The sequence below is a fragment of the Haliotis rubra genome, unplaced genomic scaffold, assembly GCF_003918875.1.
Source record: "Haliotis rubra isolate DU_JTF1 unplaced genomic scaffold, ASM391887v1 Scf115, whole genome shotgun sequence".
In the NCBI taxonomy this organism is placed as follows: Eukaryota; Metazoa; Mollusca; class Gastropoda; order Lepetellida; family Haliotidae; genus Haliotis; species Haliotis rubra.
The window spans coordinates 1,356,876-1,379,355 of record NW_025765059.1 but is presented as its reverse complement, the minus strand read 5'-3'; the positions used below and the strand labels follow the sequence as shown (position 1 = coordinate 1,379,355).

Here is a 22,480-nt window from a genome sequence, read left to right as displayed (position 1 = left end):
AAAATCTGATTGAAAATTTGGGCCTTTACTTTGGAGGGAAATCTAATTTAATGACTTGTTATCAAGCCTTTTGTTGTAATGATATTAAAGACAGAAAAAGTCCTTGATTGGCTGGGTATAATTTCATAATAAGATGATTACGAATTGCAAAAATACCAGCAGTTAGGAGAGCAGGGAATACCCTTGTCTCAGCCCATAGAAATGCATTAGAGAGGACTGGCTCCCATCAGTTTATTGGAGTTAATTCCCTTTCCTTCACACAATTAAGCCTAATTGTCGTATTTCCCCCTGTCCCTTATAATATGGAACAAATCAATCTATGTCCCATGCTTTGGGATGGGCATCTTGCATCATCCTCTCTATGAGAGGTAATGTGACAAATCAAACACAGGCACATTTCTATAGCAAATGAAAGTGGTACAATTAGATAGTGTTTTATCACGTGGGATTTAATGAACAGGGGTTATTCCCGTTACTGGTGTTGAGCACTATTGATGTAGGGAATTAAACTGAAGTTATCAGTAATTATCCACTGCTCATTGGCACATCGCAGCCCACTGCAAATACTACCTGGAGATGAGCGAGTTATCGACCAGCGATATACTCCATTTGTAGCTAGCTCCATCTATCTGATGGCTTACAGATCTCGACGCTGCAAACAAAATTGAATTACTTTCATTTGCTACTCTGATACCAAATGATTTGGAAGATGTGTTAAAATGAAATATTCATTGTTGCCACCAAATGTTACCATAGTCAATTATGCGGAAGAACAATCAATTGCTCTGGCCAAATTCCAATTATCCCAGGCAAGGAAATATTATGTAATTCTTAATTCAAGTAAAATATTTATGAAGAGAAGTTGCAAACTCACGTATGTGATCAATTGGTTGGTTATGGAGGTGTCGGTGGAAGGTAGAACTGTAATTGTGGTGTTTACCTATGGTTAACTGGCAGCACCAGGGAGGGGTCAGGGAGGGGGAAGGGAACAGTCAGGGGAATAGTTCCTGAAGGTGGAATATTCCAGTGCATATTACCTTCCAATAAGTGCTACAATGTGACCTACAGAGCAGAAAAAACAGCATTTTGCAACTTGGAATGAGAAAGACAGATATTAAGAATCTATATTTAGGAGGATCAAAGAAATGTTCAAATTCCCTTGATTATTGGGCAATTTCGTGTCAGGCAATGTTAATTGAATGTGATATCATATAGACATGAAGAAAGCTATTTGTAGGCTATAAATAAGTGAAAGGAATTCATATCTGAAGTGCTGTATTAGTCTATCGTGTGTGTTCTATACATTTACTTGGCTGAGTTTTAAGCTGGTAAATATGGCAGTTATCAAATGGTAATTAAACCGGCAGTTTTCTTATATTAGCAATATATTAAAAAAAATTAAATCTTGAACAATGTAAGTAAGTCATGATATTTCCAATTTAGCTTTTTTCCAAATTTTTGAAGTAAAACTTAGTTGGAGGGTCTCTCTTTAGAGAACATGTCTTTCCTGTAATTAAGTTAGAATTAAGCTGGTAAAGCAATAACACAACACAACCTATTTGATGACACAAAAGGTTAATGGCCCCAATACATAGCTCCCTAGTGAAGATCTTGCAGAACTAATTAAAGATCTGAAGGTTAGAGGGGATTAAGTAATATATGGGTGAATCAAAGTGACCTCTTAATGTGAGATTGTGGTGATGACTCCAGCAGGCTACCTGAACCAGCAGATGTGAAGAAGATTAAGTTCTGGCATTAGTACCGTTCTAGCGCCAAGGGTTGGCACTCAGTTTCCATCACAACCTCTGAGACTCAGATACAGCAAGTCTCCACACATACAGCATAGTCATCATCATTATTGTCAAATACATCACAAACATTGTTCCTGGTCCAGCCCAGACATATGTTTATTCCTCTTTATGCACACACACATGTAAATATTTGGCCTCTGTAGGGATTTGCTGGTACTGGCATATGTCTGTTTGGGGCTATAACTTGCCCCCCATCGCTAGGAGGTTGGGTTTATGTGGGGTTATAATAGTGTTGATGACCCGGTGTCAGACTCAAGGATTGCTTGCTGGTGATAAAAGTCAAACATGTAATACTCTCCATATGCGCCACATAGCTGCTTCTATCAAGATAGATATTCATAGACGATCGGTAATAGTATCCTGTCCAGATACCTCACATTATATCACATATCTATCACCAGTGTAGATATCGGTTTGGCGTTGTGGAATATACAATGGTAACAGGTTTCTTGGTGTAGAACTTGGCCTTGTGGGATAGGCAAGAGAAACTTGTTTATATCGTATTGGTCAAGTTTTGTTTTTATCAAATTGATTTCAATGATTTTCAAATTAAATTAGGTAATGCTTTGAAAGGACAATTCAATTCTTGTAAGAAAATTGTTTCATGAATTATTTCTATCAATTAGGTTTAGACATACCAATTTCATTTTCTTTTTTAGGCTATGATGCAAAGCCCAAAATAAAAGAAAATGTTTGTACTTAAAGACCGATGTTAAAGTAATGTGTGAATTTACAATTAGATGCAAGTTTTTGGTTTGCATTAAACATGTTCTTGTATGAGAATTTCTTTTTGAGCACAGATAACCTGTTTAATGATGTAGGTCACCTCCAATCCTTACAAGATTTCATGAGGATATGAATACAAGACAAGATGAAAGATGAAACAGTTTCACTTGGGAGGTGCTCCTTTAATAATTGCTTCAGTCTGGTGGAGATTAACCTAGCTTCCTACAGTTTTTCCCTTGTATTTTGATTCAGTCTGGATGTTCCCATTCCAAGTACAATGTCATTAATAATCACACTGTGTATTATTTACCAGTTAATTTTTTGCCTTCCAAATTCCGAATTTGATTTCCCAAGATTCTTCCAGCTGTCCAAACAGATGTAAATTCCACAGCCAGGAGTCTTGCAGCTAATTCCTTCCAAATATGTCAACACGCTTATTATAATTTCCGGCTTTCTTGATACACATATGGCCATCTATATCAAGCTAAAGTAACCACATTCGCCAGAGCTTTCAACCTCTGCTTTCGAGGCAGATATGTTCATGCCTTCCATTAATTTAGGAGAATCTAAGAAAACGTCTGACTATATTGAAAGATACCAACATATGTTGGAGATACTTGATAGTGTGCAATTCGCTAACAATCTCACATTATTCTATAACTACATTTATCACGTTACACCCAGCTCGACACCCAACTTTTGTTACTCTGTTTTTTGGCAGCCACACACAGGATGTTTTTAAAGCAGCACTGAACTATTTTATATAGTGGAGGATTTTTTTACAATCACAAGTCCAATTAATTGTGTAATGTTTGTTCTTCTGTAAAGACTTTTGGGTGGATTCGTGTTGAGACACTACACCTGTTGGGGCGGTACAATGAACTTATGTTTGAATTACAATAAAAATCCCACCTAAAGTCTACGACCGCATTGATGTTGTGTGTTAATCATGTATCGAAGGCTAGGATTATATTTACATTGGTCTTGTTCAACAGAAATAATGATGGCTATCTTAAGGCTTGGGCCATACCTGCACTCAAAAGGTCATATTCTGCCTCCTGTTTGGTGCAGTTTTCATTGTGTGCTATTGTCCTGAAACAGTTTCCTCATGACCGTCTCCGATGTAATTTGTAAATTATATCAACATTTATGATTCATATCGGTTTATCATTTTGTTAATTCAGTGCCAATTTCTATTCGGTAGAACTTTACAAAATTTGGTGTTTTTAAAACAAATGATTAGATGTACAATTTTCTGTATATCTGCAGTTAAAACAGATGTTTATGCCTTAGGCATAAAAAGGTATATAGAAGTTGTGTGCATGCTATCAGACAATGGGAGTAGGTGAGCCTATCAGTGCAGAGTGATAATTATCAGCGAAAATATCCAGAATACTACTTCCCTGATGTCAGAGTGCCTGTGTGTAACAAACACGTAAAAAGCCCTGTCTAGACCAGCAGGCAGTAACTCTCACACTTCAGAAACTGTTTACAAGTATACAAGTTGTAATGATCTGATGATGTTTATCAGGTGATACAGACAAATCATTAGCGCCAATTTGCCATTGTCATCAGTATTTATTTGAATGGAACACTCTTGGATTGACATCATGATTTGATAATTGGGGAATATGTGGAAATTGGTGGGAACTTAGAGAAACTGATTGCACCAAGACAGTTACCGTCTCTCACTGAAAAACATGTTTCCTTTGAGGTTTTTTGTCTTCTTGGGAAGTTATGTTTGTGTGACTCTTAAAAAAGCAAACATACTCTATTTGTTTTTTATAAATTGACATTTTCAAGTCCAATAAGCCATTCAGTTTTGACAGAAGTGGTGCTTTGCTCATAAAGCTAAACAAAACCCTGTGAATTAAAAACTTTTTATCCTTTAAATGTCAGCTTTAGTTTTCACATATATTTTTTTACAATTGTCAAAAATATGTATCATTACACTCCTAGATTATGTCAAACTGCCATCTGTAAAAATGAAGTATTTATCAATATTTTGATAATAATAATTATAATATGGAGAAGTCCCATTCGCTGTCTAGGGTGCGTGTAGAGGGGACAAGGGTACATGAGCTGATGATGAGCCTTACCATCATTACTATGACAGGATCACCCCAACCCTCTTTAAATCTGTAAAACCTAATAATAATTTTGTATTTTTCCAGGTATATGAAGTACCTTTATCCCTATGAATGTGAGAAGCTGAAGCTGAGTTCTCCTCAAGAACTACAAGCAGCTATTGACGGTAACCGTCGGGAAGGGCGTCGCTCCAGCTATGGCTACGACCTGTCCCCTGGACCCACGCTGGTCCCCACAAGCCATCATCTCAACGGCACTCTACTTAATGGCAAACTCGGAGGTGGATCCCCAGGCAAACTCTGGCCTGACATGGACAGTAAGTAGATGATGATTATGTTTAGAAGTTTGATAGAGAGATGAAACATGCGTACATCCCTTTCAAAATGTTTACCCAACCCAGATTGGCATTCATAACAGTCATGTGTAGTTTCAAGGGAGGATAAACTGTTCCGTGCAATCTTGTCTGGGTATTATTTTGGCGTAAAATGGTAATAACTTGCTTTTTACAAATATTTCCTGCATTTTTGCGTTGGTGAATAGAATGTGTATTGTTGGTTTTGAATTTGTGTATAGAAAATTATCTTGTCTTCATCATTTCATTCATATACTTAACTATGTACATCCACCATTTTATTACTCTTGTATATTATGCTGTGTTTTATAATTCTTCATTTAAAAACTTGATGATAGGAGATATCAAATTTATTATCTGAGATCTTATCTGTAGAAAAATACGAATTTTATCAACAAAGGTTTAGTCATAGATGAGAAATACTCTTGATAAGGTAGACTATAAATTATGAGACAACAATGGAACAGAACTTGTTCACCTATCACAAGTTGATGTTGTTAGGAAGATATTATCTGTTAGTCATAGATGAATATTGCAATTGATTGGTTTGATATCAGTTTATATGTTGTCATTTGTTTAGGGATTGTATGACACTCTCATGAGCACAACTGCTAGCCTTTATAAGTGCTTTTTGACATAAATTACACAAGTAGTGCAATAAAACTGTCAGATTTATCGTAATTTGATCTGATATGCATTTATTCAACTTGAAATTTCTGGTGTGCTTTCGAGGAGCCTTTTCAAAAGCTTGCTCCTGAAACGGGCCGGGTTGTTTCAGTACAGTGGAGGGCATTAATCGTGGAGGTGTAATTTTGATATCGAATGCCAGTATTGTTCAGCCTGGGAGGATTGAGATGAAATTATAAACCTGATGATTGTAGTTGAAGCCTAGTCAGGAGTGAGCAGCTTATCAGATGTAGACCATCGTAAATCAACAATGTAAATGTTGGTCTGTGTCAACTACACTAAGATGAGAAGTAATTTGTAGACTATAATTTCAAAGTAATTTAATCGCTGTGAAGGCCATTTAAATGGATACCTTGTCAGAAAAGTGGGCTCAATGAAGGGGCAAGAGCTGAGGCTTCTGCTGTGAGATCACTGGGATTCTAGTCCCAGGATTGTCTCGGTTGGATTGATATGGCGAGGATTCTCCGATTACTGCTTTATCGGTGGTGATATCAGAACTTTGTTGACCTCTCACCTCCCTGGGTTTATAAATATATATCACTTTATCATGAGACAACAACTTGTGTTTGTGGTAAAGACAGGCAGCCTGGCCTCGAGATCACACTAGACTGCGTCTTCTTTTCTTTGATCTGCTCACACAAGCAATCCATTCAATGTAATCATGTTCAGAGTCAATTTAAGTTATATCAGGCGATACCAAGCTAGATATCATGTCAAATGCTGGCTGCTTTTTTCATCCAGTCAGAGTTGAGCTAAATCACCACACCTGCTTGTGTCTGTTTCCTCCAATTTTTTTCCCTCTCCTTTTTCTTGCCTTGTCAAGTTTTTCCTCCACTGCCTAATGGAGCAGCCTTTAATCTTGGGAAATATACTTTTATCAAACGGACAAAACAGAAATATCACAGTTCACATGCTTTACAATAATGGTTGTATTTGTCAAGGAACTGATGGTATCATGACTCTGCACCGCGAAAGAAAGTATTTAATTTACAAAATGTGTTCCTTTCTCACGTGTTTTGTTCATCACGATCGTGTTATTTTCATCTGGCGACTTCAGTCAGCAGTTTCTGCTGTATTACCATCTGCCATATGTGATCATGTTTTATATGTAATGTTCATGACCTTTCACCTTTCAACTCTTTCCACACTCTGGGTTATTGCAAACTGAAAAATTAGAATTAAGTCATAATGAAAAACATGACATATAACTGTACAGCTTTCCATTAAATCCTGAACTTAATTGGACTCCCCTAGACCTAAAGCATAAAGAATAATGAAATAGATATATGCGTTATAGTTTGAGGAAGGGATAATGATTTCACATTCAGTGTTTTATGTAATGTGTTTTTTAGATGACGAAGACAGCCTCCCTCCCACCCCCCAGCATTTTCCTCATGGTCGTGGTTTGACAGAGCGCGATGCTATCGCCATGGAGGTGGCAACGCGGGCTATGGAAGAAGCTACCCGCAAGATGGAGGCGGCATCACGCACCACGCCCATTGAGGAAGGTCCGCCACGCAAGCGCATGCTGTCAGAGGAAGAAAGAATACTGGCCCATGCTGGTATGCCCAGTGCACATCTCAAGATCACAAGTCGAAGTAAGCTCAGTTACTTTCCGAGACGTTGTTCTGAAATAAATTATTGCTGCAGAGGCATTGTTCTATAGCTTGTTGGAAAATAAAGCAGAAAAAAATGTCAGAAATAATTATAATTTTTAATGACATGATTACAGAGTGTGAGACAACTGCACCCTGCCCCATAAAAAATCTGTATGTTTATTGAACAATTGTGGCACCATCATTGTGATGTGCCATCCGTGGAAATGGCTTAATTCAACAGTAGGCTTATCAAAAAGAGATGTTAATTATTCACACAGACCTTAAATAGAGGAAAGATATGTTGTTCCATGCAAGCATGATATCAGGATGGAATCAAGAGGATTTTTTGCCAAAGCAAGATCATGGGGCATAGAATGTATTTGAATTAGTGATGAGCTGGTGATGGGTCACACATGACAGGCCCCCTACAACCCAGGTGCCTCTAGGTACACGCCGCCCAGGGGACCAGGCCACAGTCAGGGGTGGATAGCAATATCTAATGAACATAACGTAGGTGTTCCAATACCCAACACACTAGGTGGGCTGACTGTCAGGGCGTCCCCCAGGTATTGATATAGCGTGGAATGGGATAAGAGATGCAGGTATAAAAATGTGTCCATTGAAATAAGGTTGGGAATACATGTGAAATTAAACAGCATTGCGATCATCTAAGTCCTTATGATGTCTTCTTGAGCTTTTGCTGTATATGCAGTTCATAGAGTCCTTAGTAAGTGTATAGTCAACCATATCAACCTATCGGGTGGCCTCATTATAGTCGTTTACCATCTGTGATGTTGATTTAGAAAGTACTTTGCATTTAGTTTATGTTTATTATTCAAATATAAAAAAAATCCAATTCACATTGAATAGTATTAGTGATCAAGTTGTTGATTCTAAGGGCTTTCATCCTAATGTATTCTGTGTTAAGCCCATTTCTGGTGTCCCCCGCCGGGATATTGCATTGCTAAAAGCTAAAACTAAACTCAGACTCAGCCTAATGTATTGATGGGGGCTTTTATAAACAGTCTCACATGTGTGAGATGTTTACCATATTGTTATGTTTCTATATCATATGAACATGAACATAATTACCTTACAAAATACCTGTTGTACCCATTACCATGCTATAGATTCCTCTATATCTCTTGAGCCCATAAGTATTGTATACTTCCCTCTGTATGTGGCATGCTTGTGTTGATTACGTAACCTAATATATGTAACATATTCATTATGTCACTGTGTTGTCATCTGTCATCTGTGACCCAAACAATATTCTCAGATGGGACATTCTTCCCCTATTCATGTTTTCCATATGCGAGATACCCTTACTATGTCCAAATCTGTGAAAAGCTTATCCTTACAAAGTACATATCTGTGATCTGTGACATGCTTACCCTTACATAGTCCCAGCCTGTGATCGGTGGTGACATGCTTACCCTTATAGTCCCAGTCTGTGATCTGTGACATGCTTCCCCTTACATAGTCCCAATCTGTGATCTGTGACATGCTCACCCTTATAGTCCCAATCTGTGATCTGTGACATGGATCCCCTTACATAGTCTCAATCTGTGATCTGTGACATGCTTACCCTTATAGTCCCAATCTGTGATCGGTGACATGCTTACCCTTATAGTCCCAATCTGTGATCTGTGACATGCTTACTCTTATAGTCCCAGTCTGTGATCTGTGACATGCTTCCCCTTACATAGTCCCAGTCTGTGATCTGTGACATGCTTACCCTTACGTAGTCCCAGTCTGTGATCTGTGACATGCTTCCCCTTACATAGTCCCAAGCTGTTATCTGTGACATGCTTCCCCTTACATAGTCCCAAGCTGTGATCTGTGACATGCTTCCCCTTACATAGTCCCAGTCTGTGATCTGTGACATGCTTCCCCTTACTTAGTCCCAGTCTGTGATCTCTAATCTGTGACATGCTTACCCATACATAGTCCCAATCTGTGATCTGTGACATGCTTACCTCTATCCAGTGACATTTTCACCTGGCACTGCTAGTCTGTATTTCAGATGATGGCCGCTCGGAGATTGACAACTCTCTGGTAGTCAGCATGGAGATCAACGGCATCATGTATCAGGGTGTTCTCTTCGCGCAGCATCCACGCCGAATCTGAGTGTAACTGTGACCAGGTGTGTGTATAGACAAGACAATCAGGAGCTGTGTGCACGCTGGACGATGGCAACGGCGGCATAATATCTGAGGCCACGTCACTGGTCTCTGAAAGTAGCAGGCAAGGTGCACACGTTCCCACCCCCAGGCCGAGCAGGGTGAGGGGGCCAGGAAAGCAGGACAGTATGACATTACCAAGACCTACTGCCTCCACACAGAAGGATTCAGGATAAATATCTGCGTGTCTCCATGATTGATAATCCTCTGGCAGGTCATATGGCTAGCACAGACATGGAAGTAATGCAGACTGAATTTTGCAGATACATTGTATGCTCATTTTATGTGAGGACTATTGATGAGTCTCTACCCCAGATGTCTGGTGAAGCGAATTGTGTGGAATTGGTGATGTCATGGTTCCAGAAGGTCACAAGATAATGCCAGGCCTACCAAGGGAGGACTGACTGACTGAATCAGCCTGTCGTGACAATCATATTGAGATTAGTGCAGCACTCTTCACTTGTTGGATCCTCATTCTGACAATCATCATCTGCAGGGTACGACAAGGAACTGGTTCGGTATTGAACAATACTAGTACGTTGTGATTTAGTTTGCTGATACTTAGATAGGTTTGTTAGGGTTACAGAGAGTAACAGGTGAAGTGTGCTTGCCAGTATACAGCGACAACCCCACAACATGTGCCCACATCTGTTGTATGTGTTCAGATTCCAAGTCTATATGGCTTACTAGAACCAATGTTATTGATGGCACAGTATGGCACATGCGGAAACAATGGTTTGCATTTTGCACATTCTACAAGGGCATGTGTAGTAGGGGTTTCCCAGAGATTATTATTGGAGAGATTTTATCAATGTCATTCTGTATCAGAATCTGTCATATGAGATATCGCTCTTTGTTGTTGCTTCTGTCATAAGTCATACACAGACATTGATTTGTCTCATTTGTTTTACCATTCTGAGATTTTGACGAGAAAACTAGAATCTTATCTCTCATTTAATCAAAGGACAACAGAAAGAAAGAGATTTGGGGTATAAATCCAGAAATTGTTGGTCCTTATTCTTTAAAGGTGCACATATAGTTGCCTGTGTACTTGTAGCTGTACACAACAGAGCACTGGACCTTGTTGTATGTGTACAAGTACTGGACAGGAAGCAGCTTTACTTCACTGCTATGCTGGCTTCTGCAGGAATTAACATTCTCATCTTGGTCATCAGATATTGCTTATCAGGTTGATAGTTTCACTTCATTATCACCAGATATATGAATCTATATTATACCGGCACAATCTATAACAATTGTTGCCAATACCATCGCAATCTATAACAATTGTTGACAATACCATCACAATCTATAACAATTGTTGCCAATACCATCACAATCTATAACAATTGTTGCCAATACCATCACAATCTATAAAAAATTGTTGCCAATACCATCACAATCTATAACAATTGTTGCCAATACCATCACAATCTATAACAATTGTTGCCAATAGTGTCCCAATCTATAACAATGGTTGCTCATATTGTCTCAGTCTATAACACTTGTTGTTCATATAGTCACAGTCTCTAACAATTGTTCCTGGTATTGTCAGTCTGTAACAATGGTTTCTGGTATTGTCAGAGCCTGTAACAATTGTTCCTGGTGCTGTCACAGTCTGTAACGTTTGTTGCCAACACTGTCACAGTCTCTAACAATTGTTCCTGATATTGTCACAACCGAATACAATTACTGGTCAAACAGCCTAATCTATAACATTTGTTTTACTCTGCCACAATCTATAACAAGTCCTGTTGATGGAGAGTCTTTAACAATTGTAGTACAGACACAGCATTCATCCCACAGTGAACTACAGCCAATCAGAAAACATAGTACTAAAATCACTTGCATGTGGATCCGAGAATCCTCAGGAACAAGATTCTTGGAACTTTGTAGCAATTTCGTATGGAGGAAGGGCTACAGGTATGATACCTACCCATTGGTTAATTGTATGTGTGACCAATATGGATCTTTAATCATTCATATTAATCAGCCTTTGGCATGAACAAGTTAACCATCCATACAGTTAAAAGCAACATAACCAATTAAGTCTTCATGGTAATGGTCTTGCCTCTCAGCAATTAAAAGGTAGTCACGCTCCCAGTGAGAGATGTTCTTAGGAAATGATTGATTGTTTGGGCTTTGTTCAAGTTAATAAGTAACACATCAAAAGAGCATCCACAATTATTGTTGATCTCCAACTAGTGGGATATTAATGAGATAAATTGCTTGCTCTCTGTGGAGCTGAAAGTTGGTAATATAGGATGGAGATCAGCTTTAGTAGATACATTGTTTCAAGCAGAATGAGCTAGTGGATGGAGGTTAAAGCGTACGTACATGATTCCTGTTTTTCATAAAAAAAATTGTTTTGTGGGAAAACCTTAATAAAATACACAGGGTTCCTGAATATTGATAGGCACCAAATACTTGATGAACTTTTAACTTCATATTTTGCCTCCTGATCAAATTTAACAAGAATCTGGATGCGAATCTGAATTTGATAATCTTCAAATGTATGTGTACTTGTCTACATATGATTAATTTTGTATGGAGTATTGATCAGTGTGAAACAACATTTTGCCATGGTGAGGTATTATGAAGTCCCTTAAGTATTATTGTTCAAGTATCATGACCTCTATTGTTGACTAAACACATTGGGTGTAGTTGATAAGTGACAGGCCATTAGCTAAGGTTAGTAGGGACACATTTGGGTGCAAAGAATCTCATTAGACCCAGATGATGCACGCATGGAAAATTTAAGTACATTGCCTTTACAAAGATGCTATTTCCTGGGAAGGATGCAGTTTAAGCATGCATCACAGATTCAATTAAAAGGAAAATAACTTGCTGATCAATATACAATGTCATTGGCACCCAGACCTTATCTGAAGATTTTTATTGTTGTGAACAAACTTTGATATTTCATTTCGGCATTTATATTATTGGAGAAGAGTATGTATTTTTGTCAGCAGTACCAACATCATGTTTGATTGTCATTCAGTAATGGTATATTAAGTTTGGTGATGGAGATCCTTACTGGGATGCTAGCCATGAGCCTCATTCAGGGTAGCTGGATGTAAGATTCCTACACAGAAACATTGGTAGTCTCAGAATCACAATGTGTATCCATGTTTGGGGCTGAGGGTTGAAACTGCTCAGTCCTAAACATGGATAGACATCAGCAACTTCATATAACACTTAGTTCATTGTCACAAGATTTACAGTCATTGCACCAAGTTGGCCCCAAAATAGACCATTGTTGCAAGCTGTGGAAGGCTGTTGTTATAGATTGTGTCTGGTGCAGGTACAGAACTCGATACCTCAATTACATGGACCATTGGAGCTTAATGTGCAAGCTGCAGTCTGTTTCTTGTTTTCTTTTGACACAAGATTTTGTTGTTATTTGTAAATGTTGATGTTAATATTTGTGCCTCTTTCTATGCTCTTAAACTACTTCTCAGGGATGACAACACTATTGGTTCTATGCTGCATGAAATCCTCTGACTCTCCCTACAGTAGACTTCCCTGAGGCCTAGAGAAAATTCATGTGGTAGACTTTCAGACCCTTAGGATTACCACTGGTCTTCTGGCAGCGTGTCCTTATATCCTCTCTGAATACACAAAAATACCAGATATGTTGTAAACGACTTTTCATTTTGAAGGTTGAGGCAGGCTTCAGCCAATACACAAATCCCCCCTTCTTGAGTCCGTTGTGAGTAAACAAACCATTCTTCTTCGATAGGCCCAGGGCCCAAGTATATTAATGTGTCAGAAACTTCAAGAAAGGCTTATTCCTGGATATTCTAGGGACAGTTGTAACCACTCAAGGCTTTAAACAGATAGTGAACATATACCTTCGAGGTAACATTATCGACAATACTATAAAAATTGAACATACAATGTTACGTTTGTTGTTTTGGATGACTGTAGCAACATCCAGAATGTGTACAAATTATGTATTTTGACTCAAACACTATTATTGTCACAGTATTTATGGTATGTATATGAATATTTCCTTGTTAAATCCAACAGGTAATCCACTTTGTATGTCCTGATGCATGGAACCCAAGTAGCACCATGCTGATGTTCATGGTGCACATGTAAGGATGAGTCCTAGATGGTTGTCATGGCTACTTGACTAAAGTCTGTCTGATAATTTCAGAACCGACAGTTTACAGATTTCCTCAAAACTTATGTCCATAATAGTTAGAATGTTTGCATGTTACACTGGTGTAAATATGTACATTGTAGGATTTCAGTGTGTCATCCAGCAATGTAATGTCTCTTCAGATGATGCAGTCATACATTTGTGAGTAGTGCACACATGCTTTTTGAGAAAATCGTCAAGGTGTCTTGTCCTAGAATTATCAGTCAGACTAGTAGTATTTTGTTACTGGATACCTGTTCTTGTGGTATGGATGTATAATGATGCATTGATGTCCTTGTTTTATGCATAACATTCAGTCATGATGTATGTTGCATTCAGAGTTCTAGGGACTTCATTAGAATTATGTATATGAACTTGTATATTTACAAAGTTTCAAAGACTCATTGTTCGACAATCACTCGGAATGAATGCTAAGCATTGGTCAGCTTTGGCAGATGCTCAAAAAGTGCAATAAGATATTTCCTTCACAATAAATCACTTAAATTAACACTAGACAATCGGATGTTTTATGTCAACATTAAATGTGAACATTAAAGACATTCACTCGGTGAATGTATGCCATTGGGCAATTGTTTCTTTTATACACCAAGGTTAACACACTTAGATTTTTCTTAATCCATCACCCATCCCTGTACATAAACATTGACATACACCCATTCCCTAATATAATCCCCAAATTTATTTCAATTTTTCAATTTATTGATAGATATTTTATCAGATGTTTATTTTCTTTCTATCTGCTTATAATATTTGATAAGAAGATATGTATGGAGATTATTTATTTACACCTGACTACCATTCTAACAAATATATTTGAGCCATATTCCTAAGAAGAATTAGGCTTTTGAGTTTGCCAGCTGTCATAAGTGCTTCGAAATCACCTCAATCACCAGTGACATACCCAACGTTAGGATGGAAGCAATATGTGATACTCAAATGCTTTAAGAATTGAAGTTTTGTACTGCAAACAGCAGTCAGTACCATACATGAAAATACTCGATATGGACATGAGATTGGATTTGCTGTATGTTTTCTCTTGGTTTTATATGAGCAGATATTTATGTGTCATGATAGTTGTATGTAGTTTTGTGGAAGATAGTACAGTCTTGCAGTCATTATACATAGCTGATTACCAGCTCTATTGTCTATGTTGTTGATATTTTTATTACTTCTCACATGAAAACATCATGTGGCCACTTGTCGTCATCATCAATGTAAATTATAACACTGCCAAACTTAACACTTCATCAATTAGAAAAGATTAAACCATTTGTCAGATTCAATCACTGTCGTTGTTTTTGCAAAATTATCACAATTGTTTCAAGGCTAAATCCATCAAATTGTCATGGAGCACCTATTAATCTCAGTTATTAAGTATCCACATCCTGGAGCAGGTTAGAAAAGTATCTAGGGGTCCACAAATATACCTGACAATACAGACAGACTAGCGGAAGGAATCAACATATCATGCTCAACTATAAAAACTGCTCCAAGAGAAAAACTAGAAAAAAAAATGTAAAAAATGTTTCTCATCATCTTGGTTTTGTCGGTACACAAAAAAGGCAACATTATTTACGAATGTCAAAATGTCTTGTTATGGAAGCACTAACTGCCCTTGTCAGAATTATTCCAACACTGTTGCTAATTACTTTTTATCCTACTGAGATGAAACAAGAATAACAAGGTGACCTAGTGATTTTTACAATAAGCTTCTGATGGGAAATACTTTTTTCAAGTACAAGTAAATAACAACGGCACCTACACGTAGGTAATTTTGTTCTAGAAGTTTGATGAAAGTGTACTATCTATTAAGATTTGTGTTTTTGAAGTAAAAGTGAAACAATAATTTCTTCTTAAGGTGTTTTCCTTATAAGTAGGGCCTGAGAAACCAGTGATATTATTTTAGTCTTGGTACCTTTAATACCATAACCTATGATTGAAATCTACAACTCAGGGGACTTGTGCAAACCAAAGATTATGAGAGCTGTTGGAACAGCTTTGTACTGAACTGAAATGTCACAGAGCTTTATTTCATACAGTCAGTTATCCTTATGATGAACTATCAAACCATTGTGATGTTGTTTCATTTCAATCTGTTTAAACTTTAATCTCTAGCTACCTTCATCTCCCCATTGGATTCAAGTGGATGAGTATCTCAATATCTTTCTGAAAGTATTGTAAAATCTGTATCTCTGTCTGCTCATTAACTGTCAGCTTAGTTTAGATCTAACTTGGACTAAAAATAACCTGTTATTTTGCAGAATTTTTATCTTCAGATCTAACCTTAAATCACCCTTTTATTGATATATATTTCACAGTAAAGACAACATTGAGGTTTTCCTTTTTCTTTGTGTTTTTCCATTTTATTTTCTGATTTGTCAGTTTTATGTCAGTTTGACTTACTTGCCTATGTCCTCTGTCAACCTGTATATTGTACCATAGCCATGTCTTGTACATTTCACCTCTTTCTCAGCTGTCTGTCATCTTCATGTCAATGCTTATCTATTCAGCTCACAGATTTGAATCATGTATGTACATTTCTTTTTTCATTATTGAAATTTGACCCAATTTATATTATTTGCCAGTATTTAAATAAAAACAAAAACATTTGAAAATATTGAAACTCCTATTTTTGTTTGTTTTCTTTCTTCTATCATTGTTCTATTCTATGAAGTCTCTGACAATTGATTATACTGTCCTGGCAACAGATTACATAATTATGACCACAAATGATACCATTCTGACCACAGAAAATACTTTCCTGACAACATGTGATTCTATTCTGACAAGACATGATACTATTTTAACAAGAGATGATTCTATTCCAACAACAGGTGATACTGTTCTGAAAACAAATGATTGTGGCAGCAAATGAAATTATTCTGACAACAAATGATACTGTTCTGACAACAAATATGTTCTGACTACGACACTATTCTGACAATGAGTGATTTTATTCGGACAACAAATCAATTTATTCTGACAACAATGATACTATTATGAAAAGAAATGATATTATTCGGAAAACAAATCAATTTATTCTGACAAGAAAGTTTACCTCACGACACCCACACAACTGTCTTGTCTATCATAATTGTCTTATCACAAGAAACAGTTGATACTGTAGTAGGTTTCATGCTAAAAGCTCATTGGTCTCAAGTTTTCTTACAACTGTTCATATCCTATTAGTCTGTTTTTCTATACAGTGACAAGCTACTTGTGAATGGGCAATTGAAAACCTGCACCCAATCATTGCCAAGTATTTGCTTGTCAAGGTACTTCTTTTAGCCCCTTTGGTTGCATCTGAGGCCTATTATTCTTTAGTAGTTGGTTAACTTAATGTTCAGCCTCAAATGCAGTGTGTGTTGGACAGAGGTTATTGAAACAAAATTCAATTTCCAGATCTTTGTTTCACCTACCAACTGTGAACATGATTTGATAAAAAGTAAATGTATTTCTAACTTCTGGTATGTTGGTCAGTCTTAAAACCATTTAATAATACACACATAAATAGAATAAAAGTGGAAGATACTACCATTATTTTTAGATACATTAAAAGATGTATGTTGAGAAGCTCTTACAGTAAAATCATGTTAACACACATTCTTCAGTAATGTATTTTCATCAGTGTTCTGAATCAAACGGGGGCAGTGGGATAGCCCAGTGGTTAAAGCGTTCGCACGTCATGCCGAAGACCCGGGTTCGAGTCCCCACATGGGTACAATGTGTGAAGCCCATTTCCCCCGCCGTGATATTGCTGGAATATTGCTAAAAGCGGCATAAAACTTAACTCACTCACTCACACACTCTGAATCAAACAATTTAACTTACATGTTTTTAGTTGAAATTGATATGTAACAATCACGATTCAAGTTCTTATTCTGCAATTAAATGAATTAACCAATTAACTAACATCTTAAGATATTGATGTTGGAAAAAAAGTAAAAAATAAATAATGTTAAATATTATCCCCAAGTGTGTAGAAAGTAATCTAGAAACAACTACCATACTGAAACAGATTTACTAATGACAATCAAGAGACATTGTGTTTTAGCACATAATGTTGTCCCCAACTAATCTACTTCTTGGGTTGGCTTCCAGTAAACACTACAATTTCAGGTTGAAAGCTCTCGTTCCTCAAGCTACTTTTTAAAGACATTGTCTGGTTGCCATAGTGAATTTAAAAAAAGAAGAAATTTATCAGTTGATTATTTTTTTTGGCCTCTGAATTATTTGACTTGCATTTTGCATCAGTGATGACCTTTGAGAGGATAAAGTGAACATGTGACATCAAGTATGTGATAGATGAAGATTAGACTAAATGTAGTGGTTATCCTGTGAATAATGATGTAGTGGGGATCATATATTGTCCAACATTTCTTTACTAATGACAATTAATTTCCAGAGTACCATAAACAAGATTAAAGCTATCAGATGTCAGGCTCCTAATGCAATGACTTCCACATTTACTATTCAGCAGCAATATAATGCTTTAGTGGACGGAGTGCCTTGTCAGTGCTAGCTTTTGCAGCATCATATCAAACATTACAAAATATACTTCTGCAAACAATGACAATAGAATGACAGATTAACTTTAGACATATGAAACAAATCAGGTTTTCTTTCACTCCTTCTGGCTATTATATATGATCTGGTCTGATGCTGGGGACATGTTGGAGTAAAATGTCACAGCCAAATCAACAGAAATTGCAGTCACAATTTTGTTGACAGTATGTTCCCTGGTATATCTAATCTCAGTCTGTCATACAGACCCTGAAGCAAATATATCCAAGAAATCCCACATGCAAGTCTAGAAAATGTGGCAAGTCTAGATTTCCACAGCTTCAGTTTCTGAAAATGAAGAAAGTCTCAGGGCTCCTTTTTATTATATTTGTTTTGTTTTTTACTATGAGCTTTTTTCTGTAAAATATGTTCATTTCAGAGACTAGTTGTTAGTCTAATCTTATCTCATAATAATATTTTAACAAATATAAACATATGGGGTTGGAGCAAAACCAAATCAATTTAAACTTATTCAGATTTGGTGATCTTAGGGCATGCATGAATATATTGAGTCTTACGGCACTTATTTACAGCAATATTAAATTTCAGCCTGAATATTAAACATACTGTACAAATGTTATCCCACAGGTTACAAATGTTATCCGACAGGGTACAAATGTTATCTCATGGTGGACAAATGCTATCCCATTGGGTACAAATGTTATCCCACAGGGTACAAATGTTAACCCATGGGGTACAAATGTTATACCTTGGGGTACAAATGTTATCCCACAAGGTACAAAAGTTATTCCACAAGGTACAAATGTTATTCCATGGGATACAAATGTTATCCAACATGGTACAAATGTTATCCCATTGGGTACAAATGTTATCACATGGCATACAAATGTCCAATGCGGTACAAATGTTATCCCATGGGGAACAAATGTTATCCCACAGGATACAAATGTTGTTCCACTTCCTTCTTATTATAAGGAACCATGATGATGTTTCCCACAAGGTACAAATGTTATCCCATGGGTTACAGAAGTTATCCCATGGGGTACAAATGTTATCCCACTGATGGTACAAATGTTATCCCATGGGGTACAAATGTTATCCCATGAGATACAACCTGTGGGTGTTATCCCACAGGGTACAAATGTTATCCCATGGGGTATAAATGTTATCCCATGGCATACAAATGTTGTCCAATGGAGTACAAATGTTATCCCATGGGGTACAAATATTATCTGAAGGGGTACAAATGTAATTCCACTTCCTCCTTATCATAAGGAACCATGATGTTTTTATTAAACAATTAAGTGATGCTGAGTGTAATTATAAGGAATGAAGATAATATAGAAAGTTGTTGACAAAGTTGTCAGGTAATGTGTTGTCAAGAAGTCTACAAATGGACATTTACCAAACTACAAGTCAGTGTGTAAGGTAATACGCCACTTCTAGCAATATTGCAGCAATATCATGGCAGGTGACACCAGAAATGGGCTTCACACATTACACTCATTGGGAAATGGAACCCAATCCTCCTGTGTGACAAGAAAATGCATTAACCACTGTGCTACCCCAAGCCCCTACACAAATGGTATACATATGAACATAATAAAAGATTCTTCAAAGTATTAGGTAGAATTGGTTTGATCTAGCACCCATACATCTGCCTTGCTCCAACAAAACTAGAACTTGGGCATGGTTGTGCCAAGATGGCATTTACAGAGGAATCAGCTCTGGCTCTTAAATCAAATTCTTAGTGCATGATCTTTGAACCACGAGATGTACCGTATGTAAACAAACTCATCCTTAGCTCTTTAGTAGCATTTTTGGCATAAAATTGAAGGCTTTCATGACGTTTTTGCCATTTTATATCTTTTGATATTTTATCTGACAAATTAACTTGGATAGGCCAGACCAGTATAATGACTTGTTCTGCAGGTGCGTTTGTTACTGTTGTGTCATTTTCCACATGGATTTCTGTACTGCATAATAATCATGTAACCTTGCATCTAAAATGTAACTGTTCTTCCTTACTCGTTACAAGAAAGACTTTACCTGAAGCAATAGGACAGTATTGTTTACCTTCAAAATTCACAAGAAGAAAATATGACAATAGATTTACCATTATAAATTATGTTTGCCCCTGAAATATGTGCTCCAGCCATCCTGTATTTTGGAGATAACAGTAAAACATGTATGCCATGTAAGCAGGTATAGGCTGGCCTGGATACAGATTAGTGGTCTTCCAAGTAATTGAAATAATCAAAGATTGGTCGCAGTGACCAAACGACCAAGCAATCGATCACATTTTCTCATAATCGAACATATACAATTTTGGAACTATGTTTTAGTCTTTGAAATACTTGACAATGGAACATATCTTAGAAGTTGTCAGGGCCTGAAAACGTGTTTAATTCTTAGAAAACTCACTTCACTAACTGAAAAGCCATAACTGAATATTTCTTGAAGACTCCAGGAAGTTTATGTTCATGATATATTAGTCATCACTTAAAAGTAGCAAGTTGCATCATGTTATACATATCTGCAATAACAACCTGGATAGGAAAATCTGAAATGACGCTATCCAATTTTTTTCGATGATTGTTTGTTGGTAATGAAGCAATCATCGAACTAATACAGGTAGATCCCCTAATCCAGAATGTCATGAGTCTGGACTTCTCCTGGCTTCAGTAGGTCCTTGAATGTTTTAGTTTTGTATAATATATACTACCCATCAAAAGTTTAGACTCACCTAAAGGACTCACTATATGTTATACATATACATATGGTTACATCGAAGATGAATTTCTCCACTAACTTGGGGGAGCCAACTGCAAACTTTATGCAGATGAATTGTAAGAGGATCATGCATCAAATTGCTAAAAAGCATGTGCAAATATCGTTCATGTGAACAGCTGCGTTTTGGTGTAAAGTTTTCTTAAGAATTCGCCAATTTTCACTGATTTTCATCATTTACTGAACTCATGACAATAATCTGTTCAACGTTATGAATTTGTTTTACAATGCATTAGTTCATGTGTAAACAGTACCCTTAAACTGAACTGAATATTTTGCAAAATCAAGTTTAGAACAGTTGACTGAAATAAGAGGCTACATTTACACTAGTGAGTCTAAACTTTTGATGGGTAGTATAGTATAGTTTGAGACAACCGCTCAATACATTGCTCTCTCTACCCACAGTCTTGCCCTGTGGTAACTTTACTTCAGTTGCTAAAAGTTAAATGCTAAGTTTGAGCAAGATTAAGGAGAATGATATTTGTGAAATGGGATTACGCCTGATTTTATTGTAAAATATTGTTTTTATTATAAACTAAGGAGAAAAAGAGACTGTACCTCTCGGTTGAGTTTATCATGTTTTTATTATAGGTTAAAAGTAAGTGATATATCAAAATATTGACTGTAATGATGCTAAATCATCACTCAAATGTTGTTTTACGTGGTTTTATTGGTTAAATTTAATGATATTTAAACTGTCAGCATTAAAAAAAACAAAACATATCATACACCACGGTTGATGAGTTCCCTGACATCTCATCTATGAAAATCAATAGATTTGCATATGTGATGCAGATTTGCAACAATTCAACCACATGTGATTCCATGTGATTCCAAATTCATTACTTAAACAAGTTTTCACTCAACCATTTCTTTTTTGCAACATATCTGAGGTCACCTTTTACAAACTGCTGTGAGTGATGGTAAAATATACATAATCAAATTTCCAGTTACATAAAAAAATGGTGGGCTCTCTGCGCTCAGTCCATAAGCACTTTATTTGCCAGCATATGTGGATCGATAACTATATGATTATTATATCAATTTAAAACATAGCTTTGATATTTTTGCTAAATAAGAAATATATAATTTATGAAAAAGAATATAATTTTCTGAAGAATTAATGCTTAAGCTGCTTCTTTGGCTTCTACACAACAAATTAATGAATAACAAATATGTTTACATGCAATCCAAAAAGAAGTCATGATTATTATTATAGTGATTTGGTGATCATTATTGCCTGTGAACATATCTTTTGTTATTTGGGGCGGTGGTGTGGCCTAGTGGTTAAAGTGTCTGCTCGTCAAGCTGAAGACCCGGGTTCGATTCCCCACATTGGGACAATGTGTGGAGCCCATTTCTGGTGTCCCCCGCTGTGATATTGCTGGAATATTGCTAAGTGCAGCATAAAACCCAACTCACTCACTCACTCATTTGTTATTCATTGATGGGTTTTCAGAGAATTTAGCAACTTGTAGTATGATTGTAATGAATTACTGGAGGCCAAAGAAGCTGTATAAGCAGTCTGTGAGAAAGTAGTGATCGGTAGTGGG

General features: G+C 36.8%; 1 protein-coding gene across 1 annotated transcript in view; it reads left to right on the top strand.

Moving 5' to 3' along the window:
- Positions 1 to 16,240, top strand: part of LOC124254516 (AT-rich interactive domain-containing protein 3C-like) — a 72,814-nt gene extending 56,574 nt beyond the window's left edge. Inside the window, exons 5-8 of the mRNA XM_046688337.1 lie at positions 4,712 to 4,941; positions 7,017 to 7,262; positions 9,289 to 10,900; positions 10,966 to 16,240. Of these exons, the coding sequence (XP_046544293.1) occupies positions 4,712 to 4,941; positions 7,017 to 7,262; positions 9,289 to 9,392 (580 nt within the window). The 3' untranslated portion in view covers positions 9,393 to 10,900; positions 10,966 to 16,240. The remainder of the gene's footprint in view (positions 1 to 4,711; positions 4,942 to 7,016; positions 7,263 to 9,288; positions 10,901 to 10,965) is intronic.
- Positions 16,241 to 22,480: the final 6,240 nt, after the last annotated feature.